At 35.7% G+C, this 26,965-nt stretch overlaps 1 protein-coding gene across 1 annotated transcript in view; it reads left to right on the top strand.

Moving 5' to 3' along the window:
* The window catches only part of SCAPER (S-phase cyclin A associated protein in the ER), a 174,268-nt gene that overhangs the window by 122,245 nt on the left and 25,058 nt on the right, over nucleotides 1-26,965 (top strand). The window contains exons 25-27 of the mRNA XM_075713679.1: nucleotides 4,248-4,371; nucleotides 12,920-13,149; nucleotides 17,009-17,164. Of these exons, the coding sequence (XP_075569794.1) occupies nucleotides 4,248-4,371; nucleotides 12,920-13,149; nucleotides 17,009-17,164 (510 nt within the window). The remainder of the gene's footprint in view (nucleotides 1-4,247; nucleotides 4,372-12,919; nucleotides 13,150-17,008; nucleotides 17,165-26,965) is intronic.

Below are 26,965 nucleotides of genomic sequence, written 5' to 3'. Positions count from 1 at the left end.
ATTTATTCATAAGTACAGTAACATTTCAGAATCAAACTCCAGTCTGTTTTTGGAAGTGTCTTGAAGGAGAACTGGTCCTGAATTTTGTCTTCTCTCTATTAATTGTGACTAGACTTCAGCTGGAGCCCTTTTTTTAATCAGACATCCTTAAATAATGTAAAATACAGACAAAATAGTAATTGATTATGAATCTTTGAGGGTTCCTGATGGTGTAATAGGCCCCATGAAGTACAAGGGCCTGTGTAGCCTTTAAGACTTAAAATTGGTATTTTTACCTTAAAAACAACTTGTTGTTGTTGTTTCAATCCATATTTTTACCTTGGTGGCTTTTTAACCATTCCACTATACAGCCATTCTGTGCATTGTTTTTCAGTAGTAGCTCACCTCCCACTTCTTCTCAACTCAGCTTTTAAATACCAATACTGATCACGTTTTCCCCAGCAGAGTACTGCATAATATTCAAACTGGTTAAAAATGAACAGTTTGCTACTGAATCAACTCATCCTAAATCTGTTAATGTTTAGTTTTGTATTATTTCACTGCAAAATTGAGCTTTTTGGGTTATTTTCTTCATTGATAATCAAAGTACATTAATTTATAATCTTCAGAAGTTGAAAGTAATGTGAAAAAGCTTTATTTTTGAAATAGGTTAATTATCACGTGTTGATGATGCCCTGATTTTTGTGAAGCAAAAGTTGTGAGTTCTTGCCCATGTATCCTGGTGCACTATGGTGGCTTAGTTTCGCATGGTTGGATACTGCTGCTGCCTCAGCATTTTGAATAAAAGTTACAATTTGTCAACTTGTTTATATCAGGCAAATTGAGGAAAGTGAAGATGTGCTAGTGTAAAAGAAAATCACATACATACATATAAACTGTTGAGATCTAGCTTGAAGATGTTTTTTCAAATGAATCCTCTTCCTATTTCTTTGTGCTCATGTAAAATAAATATAACATACAGATGCATTTTTTTTGTCTAGTTTAAAGACAGATTTCTTTTTTGGATCAAAGTTTGTGTACTAGAATAAGTGTTTTTATAATTGGATTTACTCTAGATGAAAGCCTTACATCAGAGGGTAGACGTACTATGTGGTTTGAGTATACATGCTGTCTAACATAGCTTTAAAGCTGATTTGTGGGTGTGATACAAAGTTTAGAGCACCATCAGTAATCAATAAACAGCTGCTTTACGTGAGGCTCATACCTTACTATTTCAACTGATTTTGATATCTCTTTGAGATAAAAGCTTTGGAATTAAGAGCAGTTAAAGCTTCCAACGGGGAAAAAATTAGAAGAAATGTGTTGAGTTTTTGATCACAGAGAGTTTAACGGGTGGTTAAATAAGTTCTGGCTTGACATTCGCAGCACTGCGCTTGTCTCGGAGGCCTTGTGCAGAAATGGTGACAGTTGACAGCTGTTGTTCTCTTAATAAGATTAAAGTAAAGAAATTAGTTGTGCTATCTTTAATCTGCCATTTAACACTGTGAACCACCTGGGGACAGCTTCTGTGCTGACACTTCCAATTTTGAATTAAAAAAAAATTGTGGAACTGAATCATAGTTCAGAGTGTGCTGTGATTAGAATGTATTTAGACAAACCGTAGTTAGCAAGCTTATGTTATCAGTTAAAAGAACCCTCTTTATTGTTGTGAAAAATTAATTTGACATCCATTTGCTTACACCACCTTTTCAAATGCATTATTTGAGTCTCTGAAAATGCAAGTACTTTTTCTGACATGAGATTCAGTTGGGAAATACAAAAGCATGATGCATTATTACAGTGGAATTTGTTCTGTGTATAAAGTGGGAAGTTTTTGTGTTTTCAAATTTAAATAAACAATCCTCTTAGGAATCCCATATATCAAAAAACATCATTGCAGTGAATTAACTAAATCACCTTAGAAACTCTGAAATGCTGTCAAAATTGCAAGTTCACTTACCAGGTCTATATTTGTCACTTTGGGTAAATGCTAATGTTTATATTTAAATGGAATTACTCTTTATTTTAGAATAGCTGATAAATTGACAGATGCTGATTTAAAGCATTTTCTTCTCAACTGAAAATAGAAACTACCAATACAGTTCTATATCCCTCTCTTCCTGTAAACACACCTACACAGGGGAATAATCTTCCATGAAAAGTAAAAGTAGGTGCCTAATGAAAATTTTTTTCAGCATTACTGAGGAAAGTGAAATAAATACCTTTATATAGTCAGGACAGGAAAAGAGAATCCTGTTGCAAGGCAGGTTTTAAAAAATACATGTGAAGCATGCTACTTCAATTTTGTATAGGTGTTATCCTTGTACAGTAAAAATTAGGTGAAATAGGTGAAAATTAACCTGCCTTTGAACAATAAATAATGATTTGATATTGTTTTCATATAATGTGAAATGCAGATTGAAGCTCATTTAATTAGGCAGTAAATTTAATTACCAGTACAGTAAATTTATATAACAGGTAATATGGTGATATTCAGAATATTAATAAAGGAAAGATGTAAATGTTCTTTGTGTTTTTACAGTTCAAACCAAACAAGGTAACACTTCTTTTTTTAAATTCAAAATTCTTTCTCAAGCTGAAGAAAACACAATCCAGAAATACAAATGAAAAAAAATTTACTCTAAGTTTTCTGGCCTGTGAGCATTTCTAGCTTTTCCTGGCTTCAGAAATAAATGTATGTACATAAGATGCTTCCATTTCAGCTCTGGGGGGGCCACACTAAGTAATCAGATGCCACAGCAATGAACACAGCAATCAGTAAAGTAGCCTTCCTTATTACGTAAATAACTGTTGTTTCAAAAAATATTTTAGGAGAAAAATAAAGTGTAAAACTGAACTCTATAAGTATGTTGAGTTAGTCTGCAGCTTGTTAAGTTAAATACCAGCTTTGATTTCTGTATGATAACTTGTTGTTTGTTGCAGTCCCACTTTTGTGTGACCTTTTGACAGTGCTCGCAATTTATTTTGTACTACGGAGCTTATTTGAACTTAGTCACATTTTTTCAGATGTTAAAAAACCCCAACAAAGTAAAAGTACTTTTGGTTTACTTTAGACAAGTAACTTGAATTTCTAGCCATCTTTGGTTATAATTGTGTATATTTATGATGCAGTTGTGTTCTGCGTCTGTGTGCGTATTTGTATAGTAACAGTGATAGCTTTGTACTAAGCAAAGTTCAGGAAATGGATTTTTTGTTTATTCTGAAATAGTATTATCTGTAGTCAGATTTATCTTCTCTGTGAGTATATTCTATAGGACCTGGTCCCGGTTTCCCTGCAAATCCTGTTTTGAGAAGGACACTTTAATTGGAGCAGATGGAAATTACTGCACATGATGCAAAGAATAATTGGGCATGTTTTGTACATCTGGAGCTTTCTGTGACTTTGGTTATGATTTTCTGTTCTTACTCTTGCAAACCTGTTACCTCTTCGTGCCAGCCACAGGTGTAGGTCAATTGATGCTATTGTAGTTATACACTAACACTTAAAGGCTCTATACAGTAGTGGTTCACAACATGTCAGTAGAAGTTTCTGGACAGGAATTCCACCTCCTCAATTTTGCTTGCTCAGTACAAATTACTCGATCCTCTCCATTCCTTCCATTAATTCACAGGCAGTGCACAGTAGCATCTCTAAAGCTGGTCCTGGTATACGGTGAATTACTGTGGATTACTTCATACAGGTTACAGGGGGTTTTTCTTGAAGGTTGTGCTAGGAGAGGGACCTTATACCCAAATTGTGTGATATAACTATAAGCCACAAGAAAAGAATATTACATATCCAAATTATGAAATCAGCTGATATTGTGTAAGTTTTGTTATGCCTTCGTAGTATGCCCATAATTTATATTAGGCTTTCACTGAGAATGCATGTATGTCATAGAATCATAGAAATATAAATATGTGCATATTTATACTTATAACTACCTTTAATATCACAAGGAAGGCTCAGGCTTTTCAAAATTGCGTATTCCGATACATGTTATTTAGATGTAAACCGAGTTTTGAATACAGAATAGTCCAGTAGCTCTACAGTGCATGACTTCTGGTAAGTATGGCTTACTGTTTTTGAAGTTGTTAATTAAATAATTAATTTCATGTAAATTTTTAGTTCTGTTTGTAATCTTAAGCTAAGAAAACAAATGTGAATTGCTGAAAGGTTGTTTTGTGATGTGCTGCCATTTATTTGCTTTTAATTTACCGAAGGAAAAAGTAACTTTTTTTTTTTCCCCTTTCCTTCTGATTTTTAGGTCACTCTGCAATACAGTAAATGCTTACAGCCTCGCCTGCAATAATTGCATAGAAAACTGCACCTATGTTCTTTTTAGTAATAAGATCACTTTTCTAATGGACCTGTTGATACACCAGTTTACGGTATGTAAAATAGCTATTTTAATTTAGAAATTTTGTGTGCTTCACAAACATATTAGAGTATAAGAACACCAGGATATATATGAGAATAAAGGCTCAAAAGGATAATATTCTTTTGTTGTATGTATTTGGTAACTGTATCTACTAATCTTCTATACAAATGTATATACTTGCTTCTGCTAATAAATTCTGCAAAAGCATAAGTAGTGGGAACTCTAGTTAGAGTGGACAGTGTTCTATCTTTTAACGTTTGCTGAGGTTTTCTTCTTTAATTCACGCTATAGTAATATTTAAAGTATAGAATATTATGAGTTGTCCATGTGCGTGTGATTCTTATGTGTTTCAGTATCGGGAATCTAAGTCAGGTCAATACATTGCTGTAGTTTGATTTGCTGAAGTCCTTAAACGACAGGACTCTTTAACTGTGAAAGTTTTAATTTTCCAATGTTTCATTTGAAATGTCATTAAATATTTTATTTGAAAACTCATTTTTAATTCATAGTGACCTGCTTATCATAAGATATTTAGTCTTGGTTTTCTACTTATAAATTGTGTGTATGTATTTTCATGAGCCAAGCAGTTTGTTAATTGAAAAGTTATGTACATACTTTAAATAATTTAAATGACTCTGTTAGAATCAACAAGCCACAGGACTGTTGATGAACACTTTAAAAAGATAGTCCGAAGGTCCTTGACACAAAGAAAACCCGAATGCAACCTGTGCATTCTCCTCTAAGTAGCTGCCAGCTCATTGTTCTTCACCAAATCTTTCCAAGAGGATTCCAGGTATTAGATTTCAAATATACTTAGTGAAAGGTGCGTGTATTGTGCTGGGCCAGTCACAACACTGCTGGCTCTCTGCAGAGCCAGCCAGAGCAAGGCTCCGTGGGTAATTACACAAGAGATGAAATCCTTCAGCGCTTTTACAAGTGACAAGATTCATTCTGATGCCAAACACCTTCCCTTTTCTCAGTGTAGCACTGTACAAAAAACCTGCCCTTTCCTGAAGAAATACAGAGGGTATTTCTTAGGAAATGTTGGCCACCTAGAGATCAGAGATACTGCATAAGAAAAATTTACTATGCTTGGAGCTGTTTTCAGTCTGTTGCCAAATACTACCCTTGAATTGCAGCAAAACTGTAATTAAAGCTTAATGTTTCCCATGATCCACAGTGGACTTTTCTTCCTATGCATAAAGTCTCTTATGTTCTCTTCAGGCAAAATTGGCCCTTAAACTAGGATATCTTCATAGTTCCATGAAGTATGTATTTTAAGTACAAAAAAATAAACACAGTGCTGCTTTTCTAACCCTGATCTTTCACTCTTGAAAATATAATAAATCAGATCAAGTTTGAATTTTTCTTTTTTACGAAAAAGAAATGGACAAATGGAGAGCACTTTTTTTAACTGGATCAAGCTCTGAATACCAAAGTATTAAAAGACACCCCTCCAAAGACTTTAAGTCCCTGCAGTATTCCTAATTTGGTGAGCTGTATGATGCTGCCTTTGCCTGTGTTGTGCATATTCCCACTTACTATTGGAAAATAAACCCCAAGTAATACCAGAAGTAATAAATGAGAATGTATATTTGCAAGGTTCTAAAAAATTGTTAAACCAGTATGCCAGTATTTGCTGAATACAGAAACAAAGAATCCAGTTTTGAGAAACCTTTAAATATATTCTTAAATACAGCAAGTATGAACCTTACTTCCAACCAATTTAATGTGGTTTTAGTTCTGGTTTTATCCATCAAAATCAAATGCAATCTCAGCTTCACTTTTGCTGAAACTCAGAGCTGTAAATTTTAAAGAATAAATTTTAAAACAATCACTTCTCATTTGTGACAAAATGTTCGTTTTTCTTTACACAGGTGTAACATTTTTCTCCTCAAAATATTACTTGAAGAATTATAAAAAAACAAATTTTTTGTTTGTTTCCTCCAATGAAAGTTTGGGTACCAATGGGAAATGGTAGTGTATTTCTTATTTTTTTGTGACCAAGTTAATTATTAAGTCTCCTGATTAGACCTTCCTTTATCTCATACCTAAACAGACTGGCAGGAAACCTTCTGTAGACTTTACTTACCATGTTCCCTTTCTTAGCCTCCTTACCAGCTCAGGTAATGTCTGTCAGTGTGTGTTGAGGTCAGTAGTAGCCTGTCTCCTGATTTCACTGGTTAATGCATCAGACCTTCCCGCCTACACTCACAGAAGTCGTGCTCATGTTGTACCTTAATTTATCTACAGACTGCTAGCACTGCTCTTCTTTGTCTCCTGTATCTAGAAGATAGTTGTGAAATGATGAAAACTTTTCTAATTGTGTATTTTGGAAGGTTTCACACCGAGAGAAACAAATAAATACATGGAGCTGTAAGCATGTAAGGATATTTTTTTATTTTGGCAGTTTTTTTTCTAGTCAAGTATCAGCTGTCATGTACTTTTCATGTCATGAAGATATCTGGAAAAGCCATATATATAAACCATACATATCTGAGCCTGCATTTATAAATAATTTTATACGTTTAGTAAACAGATTGGGGTTTTTTTGGATAGCTGTCCTTTTATGATTTCACAATAAGAAAAGCGTGACAGTTTGTTTTCTAACTACATGTTCTCAGATAGATCAAAGGGAAATTTCAGAAAGCTTTTTGAGAATAGCAAGCTGGACAAGACCACCTTGTCCAGTAGAAATTCTTAAAAGATTTTGTTCTTTCATTCGTTCAGATCTTTCCCATTGTAGCATACCTGCTATTACTAGTTAAAGCATAATGCAAGTTAAAACTCGTTAAGAATTAGAAATTGAGACATTTTTGTTGTTGTATTTCCTTGTTCACATAAATATGCAAAATTACATGGATTCTTTCTTGGTTCATTTTCAAATTGCATACTACGTAGAATTGCAAATGACTAGCTTGAGATAGTCACTGCTATGCATTTCATTTATTCATATGCAGTATTGCTAATATCCTGCACATGCAATTAAATTTTTAGACTGTTTTTCTTTCTGTTTAAGAGTAATTGCTAAAGGCTAGAATCAGATTATTTTTATTCCTTTAAGTAGATAATTTTATGTAAACATGCAACATACAGGCTTGATTTCAGAATTGAAAAACAAAACCAAAACAAAAAAAAGTCTTGCCAGTCTCTCTCCAGCAGTCTGACTAGCCAGAGTTGGTTGCCATTTATAGCTCTGGTTGAAATTTTGAAAATTTCAAACTGGATCTCTATGTTTGGGGTTTTTTTAAGGCAATCTTTAAATGCATAATATCTGAAAATTCCAAGTAGAACATCATTAGTGAAGATAAGAACATGTGAAATGAACATGGCAACGTAAATAGAGATCAAACAAATGTAGAGATCGAAAGTGAGTTGCTCATTACACTTCTCTGAAATACAATGCTTAAGTCTGGACTGTATTGTAGGCAAATGGCGTATGAAATTTTACTCATGAAGTACAATCGCTTTGATTGGCTTTAAGTTATTCTGGCAATCTAGTCACAGTGAAGTAATTTTTCTTCACCATTTCTTCACTGGAATGTGCTGCCATTTAATTTAGGTGCTTCAAAATGACAGTATACGTCCTATCCCAGTTCCTAGTTTCTCAACCATTTGCGGTCAGTTTTTGAATCTTCTGTACTGCAACAAGTAAGGCAGCAGTTTCTACCTTCCAGGTCACTAACAGATCTAAAAAAAACCTGCTTTCCCTCTGGTTTCCATTGTAGTTGGAGACCTGAGGACCAGCACCTAGAAGTATCAAGGCTGGCAAAAAAGTACCTCAGTTAGATGTCAGCTCTGTGGACTGGGTCATTGCTAATGCGATTCAGTCAGTGCTGGCAATGTAAAAAAAGCACAAAAATTTAACGTCTTTTTCTTTATTTTAATAATGTAACTTTTAAAAGACCAAAAATTTACATTTTGTTCAAAACTTATGTCTTGCTTCAGTAGGAAGCCAGTGTGTTAATCCTGTAGTAAATCTTGAAAACAGGGCTGGGGTAGGAGAAATAATGACATATTAAAGTATTTAGGGGTAGGGAATTTAAAAAGTGGAGCCTTCATCTGCACCATCTTAAGCCCATAGACGTCCCGGGCCATTTCCATTTCTTTAGTTCACTAGTTACTACATAGAAAGTCTGACATCCTGTAGATACTGTTTTGAAAGTACATGTTTTCCAGAGCGTTTTTGAGGCAAGCCTGATGACTTTCACATGCAAGAAGCACAAAATCACCACTGTTAGTGGGAGAAGAATACAGCATAAGAGACCAAGTGAACAGAAACAGGTGCTTCAAAAGATCTGAACTCTTTCCATTTAGGTTTAGCAGCTCCATATTTAAAATTCTTCATGGCTGTGAAGGATTATGCTTTTTATGAGACAAATAAAAACATAAATGATTTTGCAGTGCCAGAGCTCTACGTTGCTAACTGGAAACTGTATTTTTGTTGTTGTTATGACAAAAAAAAAAAAAAAGGTGCTCTGATATGCAGAGGTACTTTTGGTGACATGAGTCAGAATGGAGCAACATTTTCAGCTGTATTAAATGTGTGCCTAAGTACTTTACTGGATTGGGGCCATATTGTTCAGCATCTTGCAGGATTAAGTCCTAGATGCTGGGCAGAGCTGAAGAGCTTATGGCAGCTCTGCACAAGCAAGGGAATCACTACACAAGGGGAATTCTCTGCTGAATGGCTCAACAGTTGTATGGAGACTGTACCAGAACTGAGAGTGTGGTCATCAGAGTGTTCCGCTTCACAAAGTGATTTAAAGAAAGTAGGGGTCTTGATTAGGCCCAGCATAGGCAGTCATCATAAATGCTAAAATAGTGTTGAGATGTTGGATGTGTCAAATAATTGAACATTTTTCCTGATTTTTTTTTTTGTGACATAAAAATGCTTTATACCAGTTACTTAACAAGTCAGTTTAAGTGTGTAATCGTACGTGTAGATTTGTGTCAGTTAAACTGTTAAACCTATTAAACCTCAGAAATAAAAATGTGACGTTTTAACATTTACTCATCCAAAGCCCATGTTCAACAAACACAGTTTTTCTGAATATCGTTAACTCCTTGTGCAGTCAACATAAAGAAACCAGAGCTTGAAAGCTTTCATAATTACAGTATTAAATCTTAAGATTTCCTACCCCCTTACTTGATACAATAATCAACAAGCAAAGTAATACATCACTTTCACAAGCACCCCAATTAATTTTGAACATAAATCTCAACACATTTTCACACTGTCCCATTAATTACTTCTTCAGTAAAAGAGCTGATCTTTCATCACTCATTTGAGTTCACATAAATGGAAAATATTAAAGGCAGGAATTAAGTTCAAATTTACCTATTTTCTGTAAAACAGTATTTCCTTCTATCTCCTCTTTGACATACATAGTATAAAAACCACATTTGTTCTCGCTTTATATTAATAATACACACACACACACTTTCCCCCAAAATCAAATGTGAAAAATAAGCTCTGCAATAAATTATTGTATTGAGTGCCAGAGCTATTTATTTTACAAATTAGGAAGAACAGTTTTATATTAAAGCATGAACTTGTGTAGCTAAGGGCTATATACTTAGAAAATACAGTTCTCATATGTACATTCAACTAGAAGACAAAAATAGACATTATCTGTTTATAGTACTGTTCATTACAGCAAGTGGAAGGCTCTACTGCAAAAAAATTATTAAATCTTTTAAGAAAAAAGTTATATATAATTTTTCATCTTAGGTGAAAAAGCAGTGAGTAGCATTTGTTAGCAATTTTTAAAACTTGGTGTTCCTAGTACAAAGTCGCCACATTTAAATTGATTTATACATTGCAAAGCTTAATCCGTCTGTTTCAGTAGGCAATTAGAATCATTAGGCATGAATTATTTTAGTCAACAGAAGTTACTGGAGCAACATAATATTATTTTTCCTATTGAACTTGAATAAGCAGCTAAAGACTTCTCACTTGCTCACTTGGCTCATCACCAGAAACAGACTATTACAATGAGTTTTAAGTACCAACACAAGGCTCAGAGCTAATGAATAATAAAGAAACGCGCATGTTGTTCTTTGTCACCAAGTGTTACCAAATCCCTCCTGATACCTATACCAGGAGGAACAGTTTTCTGTGACCTCACTTGTGTATACCAAGTGTAAATAATTTTAACCTGGAATGAAAATAAAATTTCAGCCAATATTAATCACTAATTACAGTGTTGAAAGCCTCAAGCTGTCTCATAAAAGTGCCTCCACAGAGGTCTGTTGGTATGTGGAGTCCAGCAACGTTAAGCACAGTCAGTGTACCTGGGAGCCCTGTGTCTTGACTGATGCATCTGTGCTGCCAATATTCTGCCTGTAAAACTGCAGGACTTACACACACACACTTCACTTTCTGCCCTATTATGATCAAACAGTATTTCATCTGATTTAAATTATCTGCAGAAATTTAAATTAACTGCAGAAATGAAAAAATAAAATACAATTAAAAAAAAAATTATAGTCTCCATGAGGATTTCCTTCCAGATATGTATCCTGCATATAGATTTGTCTTTAGGTTTACATCTTATACAGCTGAACTTCATTGCCTTTTTTAGGAGTGGGCTCTAGTTTAATGATTTAGAAAAATCGGATTCCTCTCCTCTGAGGTCTGTTCAGAGGCAACTGCATGTTGTGCCTCTGACATGATTGACAAGTGACTGATATCTGATGGACAAGTGCAGTGGTCATCAGGTGATGTTTTATATTGAGATTTTCAAGCTTTATTCGTGTGACACATTTTTCCTGCTGTCCTGAGCAGTTACAATGTGAAGGTATCCATTAAAGTGCTCCATGCCCAATTTGAGATTTGTGTGTGGAAAGCATTTCCCATTGGTTCTTTTAGAACTATATTACTCTTGTCATCCTTTATGACCAGTATGTCAGGTTGTGCCCTAGAATTTATGCAATTCTTTCTGTCTTCTCAGATAGTTCCTTAGGTTTTTAAATTTTTTTTCCCCAAGTATTCTTCAGGATTCAGTCAGGATAGGTTGTTTTTCTAATTTCCCTCTGTCCTTTCCTCCCTGGCAGAAATTTCCACTTCAACTACCTTTCATTTTTTAAGAAATTACAAGTTTTCTTTTTGGTTTTGCAGACTTTGGGAGATTTAGCATTTATTTCTTTTTGGAAAAAAGATGGATAAGAGAAGTGTGAGTCAAAGAAAGATTGAAGCCTTGCCTTAAGGGTCGTCTTGCCTTTGAGGAGTACTTAGCTCTTTGAAATATTTAGCTACTTCGGGTTAGCTTTAGTAGTAAACTGCTCAACTGAGAAGTTCTGACACTTACTAGGAAAACAGAATTCTCTTACAAGCTTTTTCAGCTGTGAAGGGGAACCACTGTAATTCATTTGTCTTGATTCAGTGAAGAAGCTTCTATTGCTGGCTTAAACCAGCCCTGTATTACCCTCTTTGTGTATCTCAGCAGGTAATATAATTTGTTCTGAATTCAGTTAGACAGAAGCTCAGCAGCACAACTGAATACCTCCTTGTAGGTTGGAAAAATTTTGTATTCCCCAATGTCCTTTGCTGTTGTTACCAGATGGCACCTCCTGTGGCCTTCCTGTGGGTTTTCTGTACCTACTGCTCAGATACTTCAGTATGCTGTTTGCTAAGGGCAAACTAGTACTACTCTAGATAATTTTTTTTTTTTCTTAGTTATGGTTTGAGTTTTATCACAATCCATCTTGCTTTTTTGGTAAAAAATTCCGTAATTTTTCTAACATTAAAATTCCACATAAAATACTTTGGAAGGATGCTTACTTCAGGATAATATTTTTGTAATTTTTTGTTTGTTTTTTTTGCTATGAAGGAGAAGGTCCATTGGGGATTAGATCTCATTGCAAAGATCATTCCTATTGCCTGCAAAGTGTATTGTCTTTTTCTGTGAAGAGCCACAGTTGTACCTCCTGTGTCACAAGAACTTTTGCCTTTCAAAATACTCACTTTTGTAGGGGTGTTTGTTTAGGACTCAAACTGTTGAGTAGCTTTCTGATGGTACGTTGTATTTTTCCAAAGTCAAGTAGGGGATTACCATACGACAGGAAATGCTATTCCTTCCACAGAAAATAGCTATCTTTCCTCTGTATTACTGAACTCTTTGTGTATCCTAGACGTTTCATATGTCTTCGTGGTAACACAGTGTAGTAGTCAAAATGAACCATCTCAGTAGTTCGTTTATTCACAGTCAAGTTCAAAAAAAGAAAATTTTTTTTTGCTAGTGACTCATCAAAAATCCTGTGTATGCATAAGAACACCACAATCGCACTAACGAAATACTCTGTTGCTGTAAGGCTTCTGTCAGTTCTCATACATTAAACATTTTTTTGACTTGATTTATTCTGTTGCAGCTTGTATTACCTACATAAGGAGTATAGACCTTATTTTGTACCTGAAATGCTTTAATGTCCATCAGTGCTGCTAGAATATGTTACTTTATTAGTATTTTGGTGTACTAGTATGCAACATTCAAAGTGTTTCTCTACAAACTCTGATTATTTTTACTGAATTGTGGTGTTTTTTTCTCTTTACTTAGGTCAGTGTTCCAGATGACCATAATGCTGCTTCAGGCAGAAGTGCAAATAAGCAGGTATTTGAAGGTTTAACAACAGGACTTCTCAGGATAACTGCGGTGATTTTCAGATGTCTAATCTCCAGCTTCCCAGATGGAAACAACCACTCTACTGCACTGAAGATACTACAGGAAGTGAAGAGTAAATCCTCTCAAATGGAAGCCTTCAACAGCAGAGTCCAAGACCTGATCAGGTTAAAAAAAAAAAAAAAAAAAAAAGAAACAAACTTCTCTAAACCTTCTTTACTACAGAGAAAGAAAATTGCAGTGATTTAAGAAAGGAACAAACTGCTTTAACTCTTAACTTAGTAAGAGTGGTTTGTGTGTGTAGTCAAGAAGACTACTGAAATGCTGTATTCTCAAAAATGTTCTTCAAAAAAAATGCAGGTACAGAAATACAGAAAACCAAGAGTTTTTTAATTTTGGACTTGTTTTTTTGTGTCCTTTCTGTTAGTTTCTTCTCCTAATTACCTAGCAGTCAGCTTCCATATTTTCAACATTTTCTCTCAATTCTCTATGCCAACCGTGTATGCTTATTGCCTGCATGGTCCTGCATATCATACATGCATTCATATAAGCTTGCTGTAAAATATATAATTCCTGTTATAAAGATTGCCCAATAATTCCTGTAATCTGATCTCAATTTATATAATGTAGCTGTATTTTAATAGCAATTTTCTTTTCTATTTCTTGAGCAAAATTTCAATCAAAATAATTCAGTGAGCTGTAACAGTAGAGTAAAAGAGAATATGTTGTTTTGCTCATTTTTACTTGAAACATTCTAATTCTTTGGTAAAACCACTTGAACCTGAATATATTAATATATTAAATGAATTAATATATATCTAATTTATTTCTATATATAAAACTAATGTATATCCAACAATATATTAAACTTGCTAAAAGTGTATAGTTTCACTAGTAAATTATATAAATAGTCATCAATACATCTTCAGCCCTCTGAAGAAATGAAATTCTGATTATATGTTACTGAAAATGTGAGCATCTTCAGACTTTTCAAAGTCTGGTATGATGCTGATGGATACAAAAGAAGACAGCTGGAGGAGGAAAGCAAAACAAATAGTTGTCATAGATACCAGTGACTTCTAAAACTTTATTGTTCTCATGTAACCCGCCTTCTCCCCAAACAGGTTTTGAAAGAGTGTGAAATTTCAGGATGTTGTATTCTCTCCATTTATGAATGGGAGGGTGGGAGGTCTGCTTATTGATATTTGTGCTGACCAGACATCTGACACTGACTGGGCCAAGCACAGGCATACCCTTAAGATAAGAAGATACATGAGAATCCAACTAGGTCCTTCACCTGAGGCACTTTAGGGGATCTGGTTATAAATGGAGAATGAAAGGCATGATGACAAGGTAATAGTGCAATTAGGAAAAAAAGAGAGGGCATTTTAAACTAGTCAAAACCAGACAAATTCTATTATTAATGAGAATTTTTCACCTCAAGGTCATTGTATCATGTGTCCTTGTGGAGTTGATTAAATGAGAGTTTTAGGAAGATGGGGGAAGAAAAAGGAAAGTTGAAATAAAAGGGTTTTTTTTTTTCTATTTGGGACAACTATACCTGATGCATAAACAACAATTATCTACATACTGTATGCATTTCAAAAGGGTAGCCAAATTATTGGAAATACGCTACCATAGGTAAAAAGACTCAGAAATGGAGGCAATAGATTAGAGAGCTTTGACATTCCACTTGTCCGTATGCTCAGTTCTTCAAGGAAGGGAGTGCTTCATGCGTCTTCTCATTGTCTCTGGAAGCCATTGAAGAATAGCCTCAGTAGACTGGGGGCTCATCCATTTTTTCTCTGCCAAAAGAGCAGCTGCTTTGTATCCAGGTGTGGGTGTAAAGGAAGGGGGACAAAAAACACATTTTGCAGATGTCACTCAGACTGTAGAGATGTTCCTAGGGAAAAAGAAAGAGAATATTGATGAGCATGATTGTACCTTTTTGTGAGTAATCATCAGTATTAGCTGTATTTTATTTACTTCTTCCTTTCCCCTCCTATTTCACAAAGAGATTTCTAGCACTCAGCATTTCTCTGTGACTGTGATATATCTAACACCCAGCTCTGCTCCCATACTAGCCGAATAATTCCAGGAAAGCTTGCTTATCACCTGTATGCTCAGGTGAATTGCTTACATCAAAATCTGCAAGAAACCTAATGCTGGTAACCTTTCATGTTGCTAAGTAGAGCAGATGAATCAAACTTACCTGAGCAATGAGTGTGCAGTTAATAACCTTCATGTGTCTTTAAGTGTTTTTAACTGCTATACTTTAGCAGCTTTAAAAATCTTTCATACTGCAGTCAGACTTCTTGCTTTATATTCTGTGTATTTTTATTCTTAATTACTTCCATTGCTTCCAAAAGCTTTGAGTCACCAGGGTAAACTTTGGCAGAAAGTCTAGCTTCTAGCCCTGAAGAGAGATTAGTCTTTGAGAAACAACAGTGTCTGAAAAGGGGAGAGGCTTTTTTTTTCTTTTCCTAATCTTAAAAGTCCCTGGTTTTTCAGAATCAGGCTGTAAGACATGTGAGGGAATAGTTACTTTTAGTAAATACTTGTACAGCTCCTGGGACAAGCATTATCTAATCAGTATTATTTATTTACTAGAATCATTATTATTTAATAATGATCCATACTTCATCAAGTCAGGGTGGTCTTGACATTATGGAACCATATAGCCAATGGTGTTCCCATTTCAAGGAGCCTATGCTCAAAGAGGCAATCTCTAACAAGTGGATTTGACAAGCAAGTAGACAGAACAGCTGGTAGGATGGAGTAATATTAATAGCAGAATGGTTTAGTATAGGTTACCAGTGTAAAAACAGTGAATCAGTTGATGGTGTCTGAAAGCAATTTGTTCCTCATCTCTGTTAAGTCAGGTGGAGTCACACAGGATGTAACAGCAGTTCTTCTGATTTTGACAAGAAGTTTCTCTGTCTTGATAAGAGTGGAGGAAAGTACAAAGAAAATTAGATGATAAAGAGAAGGAGGAGGTGATTGCAGCAGGATATTTGTCTCCACAGAGGAAGTTGATGTCACATAAGTCAGCAGAATGAACAGCTGAGACAGAGTAAAGTCTGAAAAGCTGAATGTTTATGGTAGAAAAAGTATGTGAAGTTAGTTGATATCAGCAAAGTGACATGAAAAAAAAAAAAGTTGTGTGCACAGTTTTAAGTGGAGTTGATAATGATCAAAGTATGAGAGAACCTGGTGTGGACAGAGACATCTTGGTCCAAGGACAACCAGCAAAATCTTTGGTGTAGGTTTCCAAGCTATTAGAAATTCAAAGAAGAAACTTCAGCAGTAGTGATCTGATGATCAGCAATGATGATCTGAGCTACTCTGATAATAAAAAAGAAAGAGGAGTTTTCAGGGTTTTTTTTTAAAAAAAAAAGTCCCTAGCATGGTTTTCTCTGCGTTGAGTTTTGGTTGAGCTCCTGAGGAGGCTTTCTGGTTCTGATCTTCTATACTGATGGTAGGAGGTTGTTACCTGCATGTTCTATTACTCTTGTAGCTGTTGCGTATATTTTAAAAAGGAAAAAAAGACCTAACAACTGGGCAGTAGTTGTTATGATATACGTATTGCAATAAAACGTTATCTGGGTAACATCATTGTCGTCTTGAATTAGTGTGTTCTACAAAGTTTATCTCTTCATGCTAAAAAGAAATTGTGCTGCCGCAGAGCTATCAAGATTATTATAAATCATTTAACTATGGCAAAATTCCATTGTCCTTCTAGAAGTATGGTAAAATAAACATTTACACTCATCTTTTGTACAGTATAATACAAATTATCCTACAACAGACAGATCTCTTAACAAAAACTACTGATAGTTAGAGAGAGCCAGATCTGAAGTTACTGTAATTTGAATTGGTTTGAACCCTTTCAGAAAGAGTATTTAAGTAATCACAACCTGCATTTTGTATGGTTTGATAATAGAGAAGCAGCAATTACTTCCTTTGCAAAGTTACCAAAACTGGCACGGGACTATTTTTTTAATACAATTTTTTCTCTGTTTCTAGTTACGTGGTGAACATAGGGTTGATAGACAAGCTGTGTTGCTGTTTCCTCTCCGTTCAAGGCCCTGTTGATGAGAATCCCAAAATAGCAACTTTTCTACAAAATGCCACAGCAGTGTTGCATGGAATATGTCAACTATGTTTTGCTGTCAATGGAAGGTAGGTGTGCTAGGTCTGTCATCTCTACATATGTTCATCATATAGGCAGCAGCCGTTGTAACCCTGTGCCAACACTGTGTTCATGGAAGCGAGCATTCTGATGAGGCTGTTAAACAGAACTGTTCTTAGTCACACAGTAATAACCAGTAAAGAAACAGTGCAGGAAATACACTCTGCTCACCCTTTCACCATTGAACTGTAATTAGTTACCTGCACTGAGTCTTGATTCTTCTAAGTCATCTATCAGAACTGCAAACTTTATCTTCTTTACTCATCATTACAGAGAGGGTTTTATCACTGCTAATTTTAAGTGTCTAGTCCTAAGGACTTCAAGATGTATTTTATTATCAGCTAAAATCAACTCTTAATTGATCTGTCTCTAGAGCAATCTTATTCTTTAAAATACCACTGTTAGTAAGGGAATTGTATTTTCTGTAAAGAAAAGTATTACTAGACTTACCAGGGAATTTTCTAATGCAAAATGTTTGTTATCATAACCTAACCAGGGTTGTGGGGAGTGAGCATGAGGTATGTGTCTGCCAGCAAATCTGGACTTCTATAATCTGCAGCATAGGACAGCCTGACACTGTGAGAGTCAAAATTTCAGAGCTTTGGGGTGCACATACTGGAACCTACTGCCATTAGACTTAAACATTTCAGGAAAAGACAAGGTTGACATAACTTTACAATGAATTCCTGGAGGGTAAAATGATGCTAGGATTGAAAAACTGGAGTTAATAAAACATAAAATAAGAAACAAAGCTGTAGGTAAGAGCTGTTGCTGGTAACTCAGGGACACAGGCGCATGGAAAAAGAACTGCAAGAAATACGAGCCCAAAGAGACCATCCCAACTTACTGAAATTTCCCTTGCTGAAAGCTGCCAACTTGGCATTTTACATTCCAAGACAGCGCTGCCAAAAGTCAAATGCATACCAAAAAAAAAAAAAAAAAAAAAATCGCACTTCTCTTAGTGGAATAATAATTCTAGCTACAAGAGTGAGTAATATAATATTTGCAATTTCTGAAGCAGGCACACGCTTCACCCAAATAATAGAGATCTTTGCACGCCAAAATAATACAGCACTGTGCATAGTTCTTCCAGCATCATCTGTGCTTTGTAGCAGAACAATAATTTTGGAGGGTTGAGTATTTTTCTTCACAGTTAACACCAAAAATTATCTGATCTTACTACCTGGATGTAAGAACAATGCTTTGGATTATCTCCAAAGGTGCTGATTGTTCCTGATTTCTAGGTTGGATTGTTCATTTGAGCATGAAAAGAAATGAGAGGAATGAACTTGGAGATTTCAAAACTGTTGTCTTTCACTTTTAGATCAAAAGCTTTGGTGTAACTGGTTAGAAGGGCAGTTTAAATTAAATGTCTTTCATCACCTGAGCCCATTCTCATTGAAGAAGTGAATGCAGAGTGTAATTCTGTTGTGTTACAGAAGTCCTTAGTATTCAAGGTGATTTAAATAGAAAAAGGTATTGCCAAACACAGATTAAGGTGGCAGAAACAGAGCTCAAATTTATTGAATTCTTAAATATGTCACAATACAGTAATACATGTTGTGTGATACATGATCTGCAGCACAAAAGGTGGCCTCTCTTTGTGAGAAATACAGATGCCTCTCTCATTCGTGCTAAAGAGTAGTAGGAGGCAATGCAGCCTATTTAGTCAAAATCCAGCATTTCTCATTCTCCAACTCAGTTGATACATGCTTAAGCACCAAACAAACACGCCATATTAGGCTTCTCTGTAACTAAGCACTCTGATCATAATACTTCTGAAGTTGTTACCAAGAGGAAAAAAGTCTAGTAAGTACTACCAGTGCTCTGCTGCTGCAGCATGAAAAGAAGTTTTGCCAAAATGATATCAGGCTTTCGTCATTGTTACAAGAGGAATTTTGAGTTGTTCTTTTGGTATATCCTCCTATATAGAATGTTTCCAGGTTGGGAACTTCTTTATGCTCCTGGATGGTGATTGGGGGTGGGGCACAAAATTAATTTGCTTTTTTCCAGTAGAACTCTTTCAGTCTGTTATTTTTCATACAAAATGTTGTCATTCCATATTAAATGCATTAGAGTATTTTTATACAGTGCTCTTTATGCTGTGCACATATCTTGGCATGCTCTGCCACTGAGCGGCATAGCAGGAAGCTGATAGGACAGTAGACGCTGGGTGGCTAACACACCACAACTACCTCAGGGCTCTCCAACCATCCACAGTGCCTGCAACAATGAAATCCTTTATGAACTAGGAATGTCCAAGCGCTGCGTAATCCTCCTCCTTTCAGACACCACCAGGCCGTTAGGAACTTCACTGGGACTCTAATCTGCAATATCCCCACAGGGCCAGAAGTTAAAAACTCTAACTCAAGTTTTAAACAGTTGAAAGATCCTGTCCTGTGGGTTGAAAGTATGTTAGGACATTTCTGGAGCTTTGATGTAGGAAAAGCTGTCAATCCAGACTTTCCCGTCTTCCTCGCAAGAACATTTCATAAAACTCCCAAATTTAGCGGGATGTTTCTAAACCAAGCTCAATTCAGATACCCAGTGTTTATTTGGACAGTTACTTCATAGAAAATAATTTTATAGGCAGGGAAGAGATATCAGTCAAGTACCTACCTGCACGTACCTCTGCATCAGGCAAGTTATCACAACAATAATGATTACTAGAAAATAGCCTCAAAGTGTATCATATATGTATGTCAGCATTAAGTATTAAATGAGGTGTATGGTTGATATAATGTAGCTGATAAAATTTTAAGACATAAACTAAGATACTTTTTTTTATTCCCATGGTAGACTTAGGAAAAAAAGTATAAAATCATGGAGTTAGATACAATAAAGGAAGGTCTTGCTAATGTAGAAACATAAATTGGAGGAGTCTCAATTTTAATATCATAAAAAGTTACTGAAATGAGGGAATCCATTCTGAACATGTGTTATAAACATATAATAAGAGAAGGATTTTCTTTTCATTAATGGTCAAGGTCTTTAAAAAGATTTAACTTTGATATTGATCTTACTTCTCAAATGATCATTTTTGATGCTGGCTAATAAATGCTAGATTGATTCTTTTAATTGAAGTTTTGCTGCGGATCTAATAGCACATTTTTCCAAACACTGTGTAATACATATAAAAGATCATTTGTTGAAGACATTAATAACTTGTAACCCCATGTGAACCTTGTTTTGGTAATTTTTATACCCTCATCTGTTATACAGTGAGAATCAGTGAGGGTGACTTGAGACCTTCAACCAGAAGTCCCGTTTTTCTTTTGCTGTGTTGCATCCATTGATAGCAATGGAGGTGAGAGCTCCTTTCTCCCGGATGAGTTAAAAAAAGTGTATGAGAGCTGAAAATAGGGTATTGTCCCTTATTGTAAATGCAGCACATCTGAATATCGAGCTATGTCTTTTTGCTGAGCAAAAGACGAACCTGGCATTTGATACTTAGGCATGAAAATTGTGGCCATGATAATGCTTAACTGTTTTTTTGCTCACCATTCAGGGCAACAATAGCCAGAATTGAAAACAGAGACATTTTTATTAACTTGAAGTAAAACAAAATATTAAATAGACTTTTTAAAGAGTAACAGTGGTTTATATAGTCATACAAATCTGTCTTGCAATTCATGTCCAATTCAGATGTCCAGTAGCATTGTTCAGGATTACAGCCTTGTTTTCCAGAGTTTATTATTGTAACTATGAGAGATATAAGGCCTGTTTTGGGCCCTTGAGTCCTGAATGCAGATATGGAACATGCTTGGCTTGTAAACACGAGACAAAACAATGAGCAGGCATAGAATGCAAGGAGCATTAATAAAAAAATGGCCATGCTGCCTCAGCTCACCCTTCCCTAAAAGCAGGAGTGAAGACTAAGAAAGAAAATATATAGCAAGTCCTTCATCAGCATAGCAAGGACCTTGCTTATTTTCCTGTCTTTTCATATACTGCCCAGCATTCATCGAATCTATATCACTTTTTTCCCTGTTAGTGTCTGGAACTAAGATTTCTGTCCAAAAAGTTTAGTTGTTTCTCTAGGGAGGACTATTGTTAATGTCTTATTTCACTTTTGGCCATTAGTATGAATGAAGAAATTTGTATTAACCACAGAGTTAATGCAAATAGCAGGAGGAAACTATCAGCAGTAGTGCAGTGTAAGGGTTAATCAGTAAGGAAGAATGTTCTCCCTAAGAGCAGTACAGTGGACTAGCAATAACACAGACACAAGGAGGGAAGTGAGTTTTGCATAAGGAGAATATTGCAAATAATAGTACCTCAAATCATGTAGCTTCTTGGGACATCAACTTTTTCGAAATTTTGCTGTTTTCTTGATGTAAGAAATGCCTGCAAGCTCCCTCATTAATCTAGGAAAATAGAATGTCACAGCAGTACAGTAGCTAAATCGTTACTGTTATATGTTATCTCAAAACAGTAGTGGAATACATATAAATCTGTGTCAACAGCTAATGAAGTTGTGGATTACAAGCAGCAGTGGTGGAAAGCTGCAGATATATAGGGTTTGATCCAGGAAAATAGTGATTGTCATGTCACAGATACGCAAGGAAGTAGGATGGTCTGTTTTCAGTTTTATTGCAGTAATTAAGATAATGTCTGTTTTGGCTGCTGGATTGCGAATCAGTTGCAAGTCTGCCTGAATGCTGGTTGTGCTTCTCACCACTTCCAACAGACAGCAGATCCAGCAAGTACTGTAAACTAAGTAAAACTTGTTCTTGATACTACTAGAAGGTTTCAAATCATCACTTTTACATGGGACTGTGATTCCTAGCTTGACAGTGTGAATTATAACAAGGTCTGACAGGTGCTAAATACTTCTTTATACTTTTATTGTTATTTTGCCTCTTTATTTTGACATACCTTCTAAATAAAATAATTTAGAAGCAAAAAGTACAGATGATAGTTTTTAAATCCAATAATAAAAACCCCCCAGATTATATTCTAAGCCTTTTGAAAACGCATGTTTCCATTTGGCTCCATGTTTTTAATCAGGAGTATATATTTCAAATATACAAACTTACAGTGTATACCCTTAGAGAGGATTGTCTGCTTGTTAACTCAGTTTTTAAAACAATATATTTTCAGATATAAACAATTTGCTCATACTGAAGCTTGGAGAAATTTTAGTTTTATACTTGTTATGCAGAGTATGCTGTTTCTCATCAAGCTGTATTGAATTCCTGTTTTTAATAAATAGTGGTGTATTTTAAGCAATGAAGTACCACTGTTTAGTATCTTTCTTTCCTGTGATGGATATATCCACATTTTTAAATTCTGAAACCTTTTTTGTAAGTCATAAACTCCGTACCAATTCCTGAGACTCCTTGATGGCAGAAGCTGAAAATCATAATGGCAGCCCATAATGAAAATTCTCTGCATTTCATTAAACTTTTCTTTTTAAGATCCTGCAGGTTTTTTGACCGTAATATAAATATTTGCCTGTTTTTCTGTGTTAAATGTAGAGCCTTGGTAAAGTTTGAAAGCCTATCTGTTTTCCCAGCTATATAGGCCAATGTAAAAAACCCTGTAAGTCTTGCTTCCCTTCAGTGATTAATTGAAGGGGTTTTGTCCATACTGACTATTTTACTTTGGCAGCTGTTACAGACACGGAGAGTAAGCTTCTTTGAATAAGAGAAGTAAAAGGAGGTACATCCATTGGAATCTCCTCGCTTAACATTAGTTACGTAAAACCTGGGTTTCTTGTATGGCATCGTCATCTTATGATATTAGGATTTTTATTGGTTTTTACTTCAGTCTGTGTCCTAACAGTTATCACTGAATTTTCATTGGGCTTACCTTTGAGGTGGACTAAAAATCTGCTAAATGTATGAAATCCGCTGTTGTGCAGACTTGACCAAAATCACTCAAAGCAGCATACACAAAGGTTCATGCTTTATTTTCCAACATCTCATATAAATTTTCTTCTACTTTAAAGCCTACAGCCTGTATGAATAATGCCTTTTACCTTTTTATTGTAAACATTTAGGCTTAAAGTGATTATAAATGACAGTTAAAACTGACTTTTTAAAGTTGAGTTTTTAAAAATTGACTTTTTTTATGTATATTTTGATTCATTCACTGCTCCAGAGCAGCACAAAATGGTAAAAGGATTTCATCCAGCAATGTAAGCTTTTTCATATGGAATTGTTTAAAAATAATGATGGAGTGAGAGTTGAAAGCAATCTTAACTTTAACCTTTGGTAAAACTGGTCAGTCTTCTCATTGCATGTAGTTACCAAAAATTCTGTGAGGTATCGTAAGCAGTAATTAATTTGGGGTTATTGTTTCACCATGAGTGTTTTTTTTCTGTTTTGTACTGTTGAAAAAGCTAAGATTGAAATTAAGAAATACTAGTTGGGAAAAGGAGCTGTGCTCTCATGTGATACTGTGGAAATAAACATTCTAGTTACTTGAGCGTAGTTAAGTTAGCACATTTTGGCTACTGCATACTGCAAAATAAATAATTGGACATCAGAAAGTATTTTAAAGTGAGTAACACTAAGGAGTCCACAGATACACAAACCAAAGTTGTAGAAATGCACAGAGGTGGTCCCAGAGCTGTGTTAGCTTGCCCTCCTTTTGCAGCCATCCAGGTTCATTCCTCGCTTGCAGCCAGGTTCACGTGCCAGCATGACTTGAAACTCCGCAGCGGGAATCTGTAGAAAGGCACAGCTGGCAAGGCCAGGTGATGGTTCAGGAAGTGTCTCTGCTGACTCCGTTCAAACACACTCACTCAAAGACCACAGAGTTTCGAAATGAAGATTTTGGGCATGGATTCCAGGCGCAGGAAAAGCAAAGTAATGCCATAAATTGTTGTGCAGCGTGGCCCCACCCAGAACACACTTAGAGCTCTGGTATTTTTTCTACTTTTTTTATTCTTTATGGAGTAGATGTTAGGATCATTATGAGTGTTACAAACTGCAAGGTGACTGACTGTGGTTCTTCTTTTGCAGCAGGTAAGTGGCATCAAATCATAATTTTAATTATCTTTTTAATTTACTTCACCTTGTTTTTCAAATGTTGTTACGTGTATTTTGGGAGAATCCTACGCTGGTGGCCTTCTGAAGCGCTGTCACGGCTGCTTTTGTAGCACAGTTTCTTTGTTAGGAGTTCATTTGGCTATCACGGTATTGAACAAACACCCTGTCCTTGGAACCTGTATAATAAACTCAGACATGTTCATCTCCAGCTGACTCTCTACAAATGGCTGACCCTAACTGGCAGAGTTGTAGTGGAGGTCCAGTGGTGACTGGTGGTAATGGAGTCACTTGTGGAACAACACAGGCACTGGAAAATAGGCACAGCTACCTTGCTTTTGTTCTTACTGTGTGTCTTAAAGATCTGATTGCTTCTTTCAAAGATCTATGAAATAATTACACAGTCTCGTGTGTTTTTTTGTACAGCATAGGTATTGCTGAAATAGGACTGGAACATTAATTCTTGAGGTAGCAGAAGATGCTGTACATAAAAACTTTTTCAGTAACATCGAACATTCACAGGCTGTAAACAGAAAGAACTTGGAAAGAAATGGTACCCATAATTTCAGATAAGATAATTCCTTACACGTGTGATCTGACTGATAAAAAGCAGAAGTGAGTCATCTGGGCAGCTGCTTTCTGAATGTAAATACGTGAGCGGACAGTGATGGAAGCAGACGGGTGCTAGTACAGTAAGTTGTGTACAGCCCAAATACTGTCCCTATCGTATTCACCTGGCTGTAGGGCAGATACAGCTGCTAGATGACCACTCAAAGGCTGTGAAATGTGTGCAGAGATACTTCATAGCCTGAGTGCTGAAATAACCTTCCTAAGCCTCCTACGTCTCCCCTCCTTCACCTGCAGCACGTCAGCCTCCTCGCAGTAGCTGTGTACACTGTCCGCACCCAGATGCTAAGCAGTCCCTGCTCAGGGGTGCAACAGGTGTTTGTGGTATCAGAAGGACCTGGTCATCAGCCTTGCTCATGTTTTTAGTGCCCTCTCATGCTACCTTACAGAATTGTATCCACAAGAAAATGCACAGATACTAGCTTTGAAGTTTGCTGTTGTAACTGCAAAGATGGTGTTTCACCTAACTGTTGTTCATTCTTCTTTTTAAATGTTTAAGCTATATTTGAGGTTAGCCCAGTACCTGGGCGTCCTCTGGGACATGGAGAATGCAGGTTCATTATCCTGCTCTGCCTGTTTCTCTCTCTTTGGTCCAAGGCAGCAATGGTGTGCTGTTACAGATAGAAATTGTTATTGATAGACACTGTTGTTGTGTGAGGTGGTGCTTTCTTACCTGTTCTTTTGCTTCACTAGAAAATGTGAAAATGACAGAACAAGGTGATGATCACCAGAACCCAGTAGTTGCTGAATTCGTGGTTTAGTTGGTCCATTGAAGACAAGTGTCTGTATCACAAAAAGCAGGATTGGTCAGCCTACCTAGGATCTGTGTTGGAAACTTCACTGGAGCAGAGCAATGTGTGTAACAGAGCGGTGCAAGGTGCTTCTGATGGAGATACTGAAAACATCATTTAGAACCTTCCTAGTCAAGGAATAGTTGATTCTGGTCAACAGGAATGTTCTGAGCCCTCTGAGTGTCCACTTGTTTCTGTATTCAACTGAGGTCTTCAAAGTTACAGATTCTTTTAGAAAGTGGTTCTTGTTTCCACTGCTTTCCCATCTCCTTTGCTTTTAGTTGTTATAAAAGGGAAAGATACCTTCATCTAGTTTGTCCTTTTATAACATTTTCTCATATCACCTGTTGTATTGTCTTTCAGTTATTAAAAAAAAGTATATAGACTCAATCTTTATAGTCTCTTTTGATGTTGATACATTTCTTTTTTCTTCTTTTTTCTTCTTTTTTCTTCTTTTTTCTTCTTTTTTCTTCTTTTTTCTTCTTTTTTCTTCTTTTTTCTTCTTTTTTCTTCTTTTTTCTTCTTTTTTCTTCTTTTTCCTTCTTTTTCCTTCTTTTTCCTTCTTTTTCCTTCTTTTTCCTTCTTTTTCCTTCTTTTTCCTTCTTTTTCCTTCTTTTTCCTTCTTTTTCCTTCTTTTTCCTTCTTTTTCCTTCTTTTTCCTTCTTTTTCCTTCTTTTTCCTTCTTTTTCCTTCTTTTTCCTTTTTTCTTCTTTTTTCTTCTTTTTTCTTCTTTTTTCTTCTTTTTTCTTCTTTTTTCTTCTTTATGGAAACATAGTAGATGAGGTAAAGACCAGATTTTGATGTACCATATTTTCAGTGTTGCTGTTCACTGTATCTTAATATTTTAGTGTTTCCTTTGATGGCCAATTTAGACTAAATGTATTGCTGTAATGAAGTTCAAGGGATTTACATGATGGGTTTGAATCAGAACTCAGAGTATATAAAACTTGTTGAATTCTTTTGTGTGCTTTATTTTGTATTTGCCTGCCTTCTACACATTGTTTAACATCCAGAGTAGTGACAATCTTGGTCTTCCTTAGCAGTGACTGTCCTTCATCATCTTCTGGATGATTAATAATGTGAAGAAACAGAAACAGTACAGATCGTGGAGGGATTATGAAAGTCTGAATATGAGAAGGGAAAGGGCATCCTCAGTTATTTGCCTCTCAGTCCTCATACCCTAGATAACCAAAAACCTTCTCCATTAATTTATGTGCATACCCAAAAGATGCCAAAGAAACCTAGTTTCCATTTGCACAAGCTGTGCTGTTTTGTCTTGAGCATTTCATGCTTATTTGTGCTTTGCCTACCATACAGTCTCCCATAATAACATCTGAGAAGTAGTGCGTTTTGCTAACTGCTCAACTACTTCATTCTT

The sequence above is a fragment of the Pelecanus crispus genome, chromosome 7 (assembly GCF_030463565.1).
Source record: "Pelecanus crispus isolate bPelCri1 chromosome 7, bPelCri1.pri, whole genome shotgun sequence".
In the NCBI taxonomy this organism is placed as follows: domain Eukaryota; kingdom Metazoa; phylum Chordata; class Aves; order Pelecaniformes; family Pelecanidae; genus Pelecanus; species Pelecanus crispus.
The sequence above is the reverse complement of the archived record's forward strand: the minus strand, read 5'-3'. Positions and strand labels throughout refer to the sequence as shown.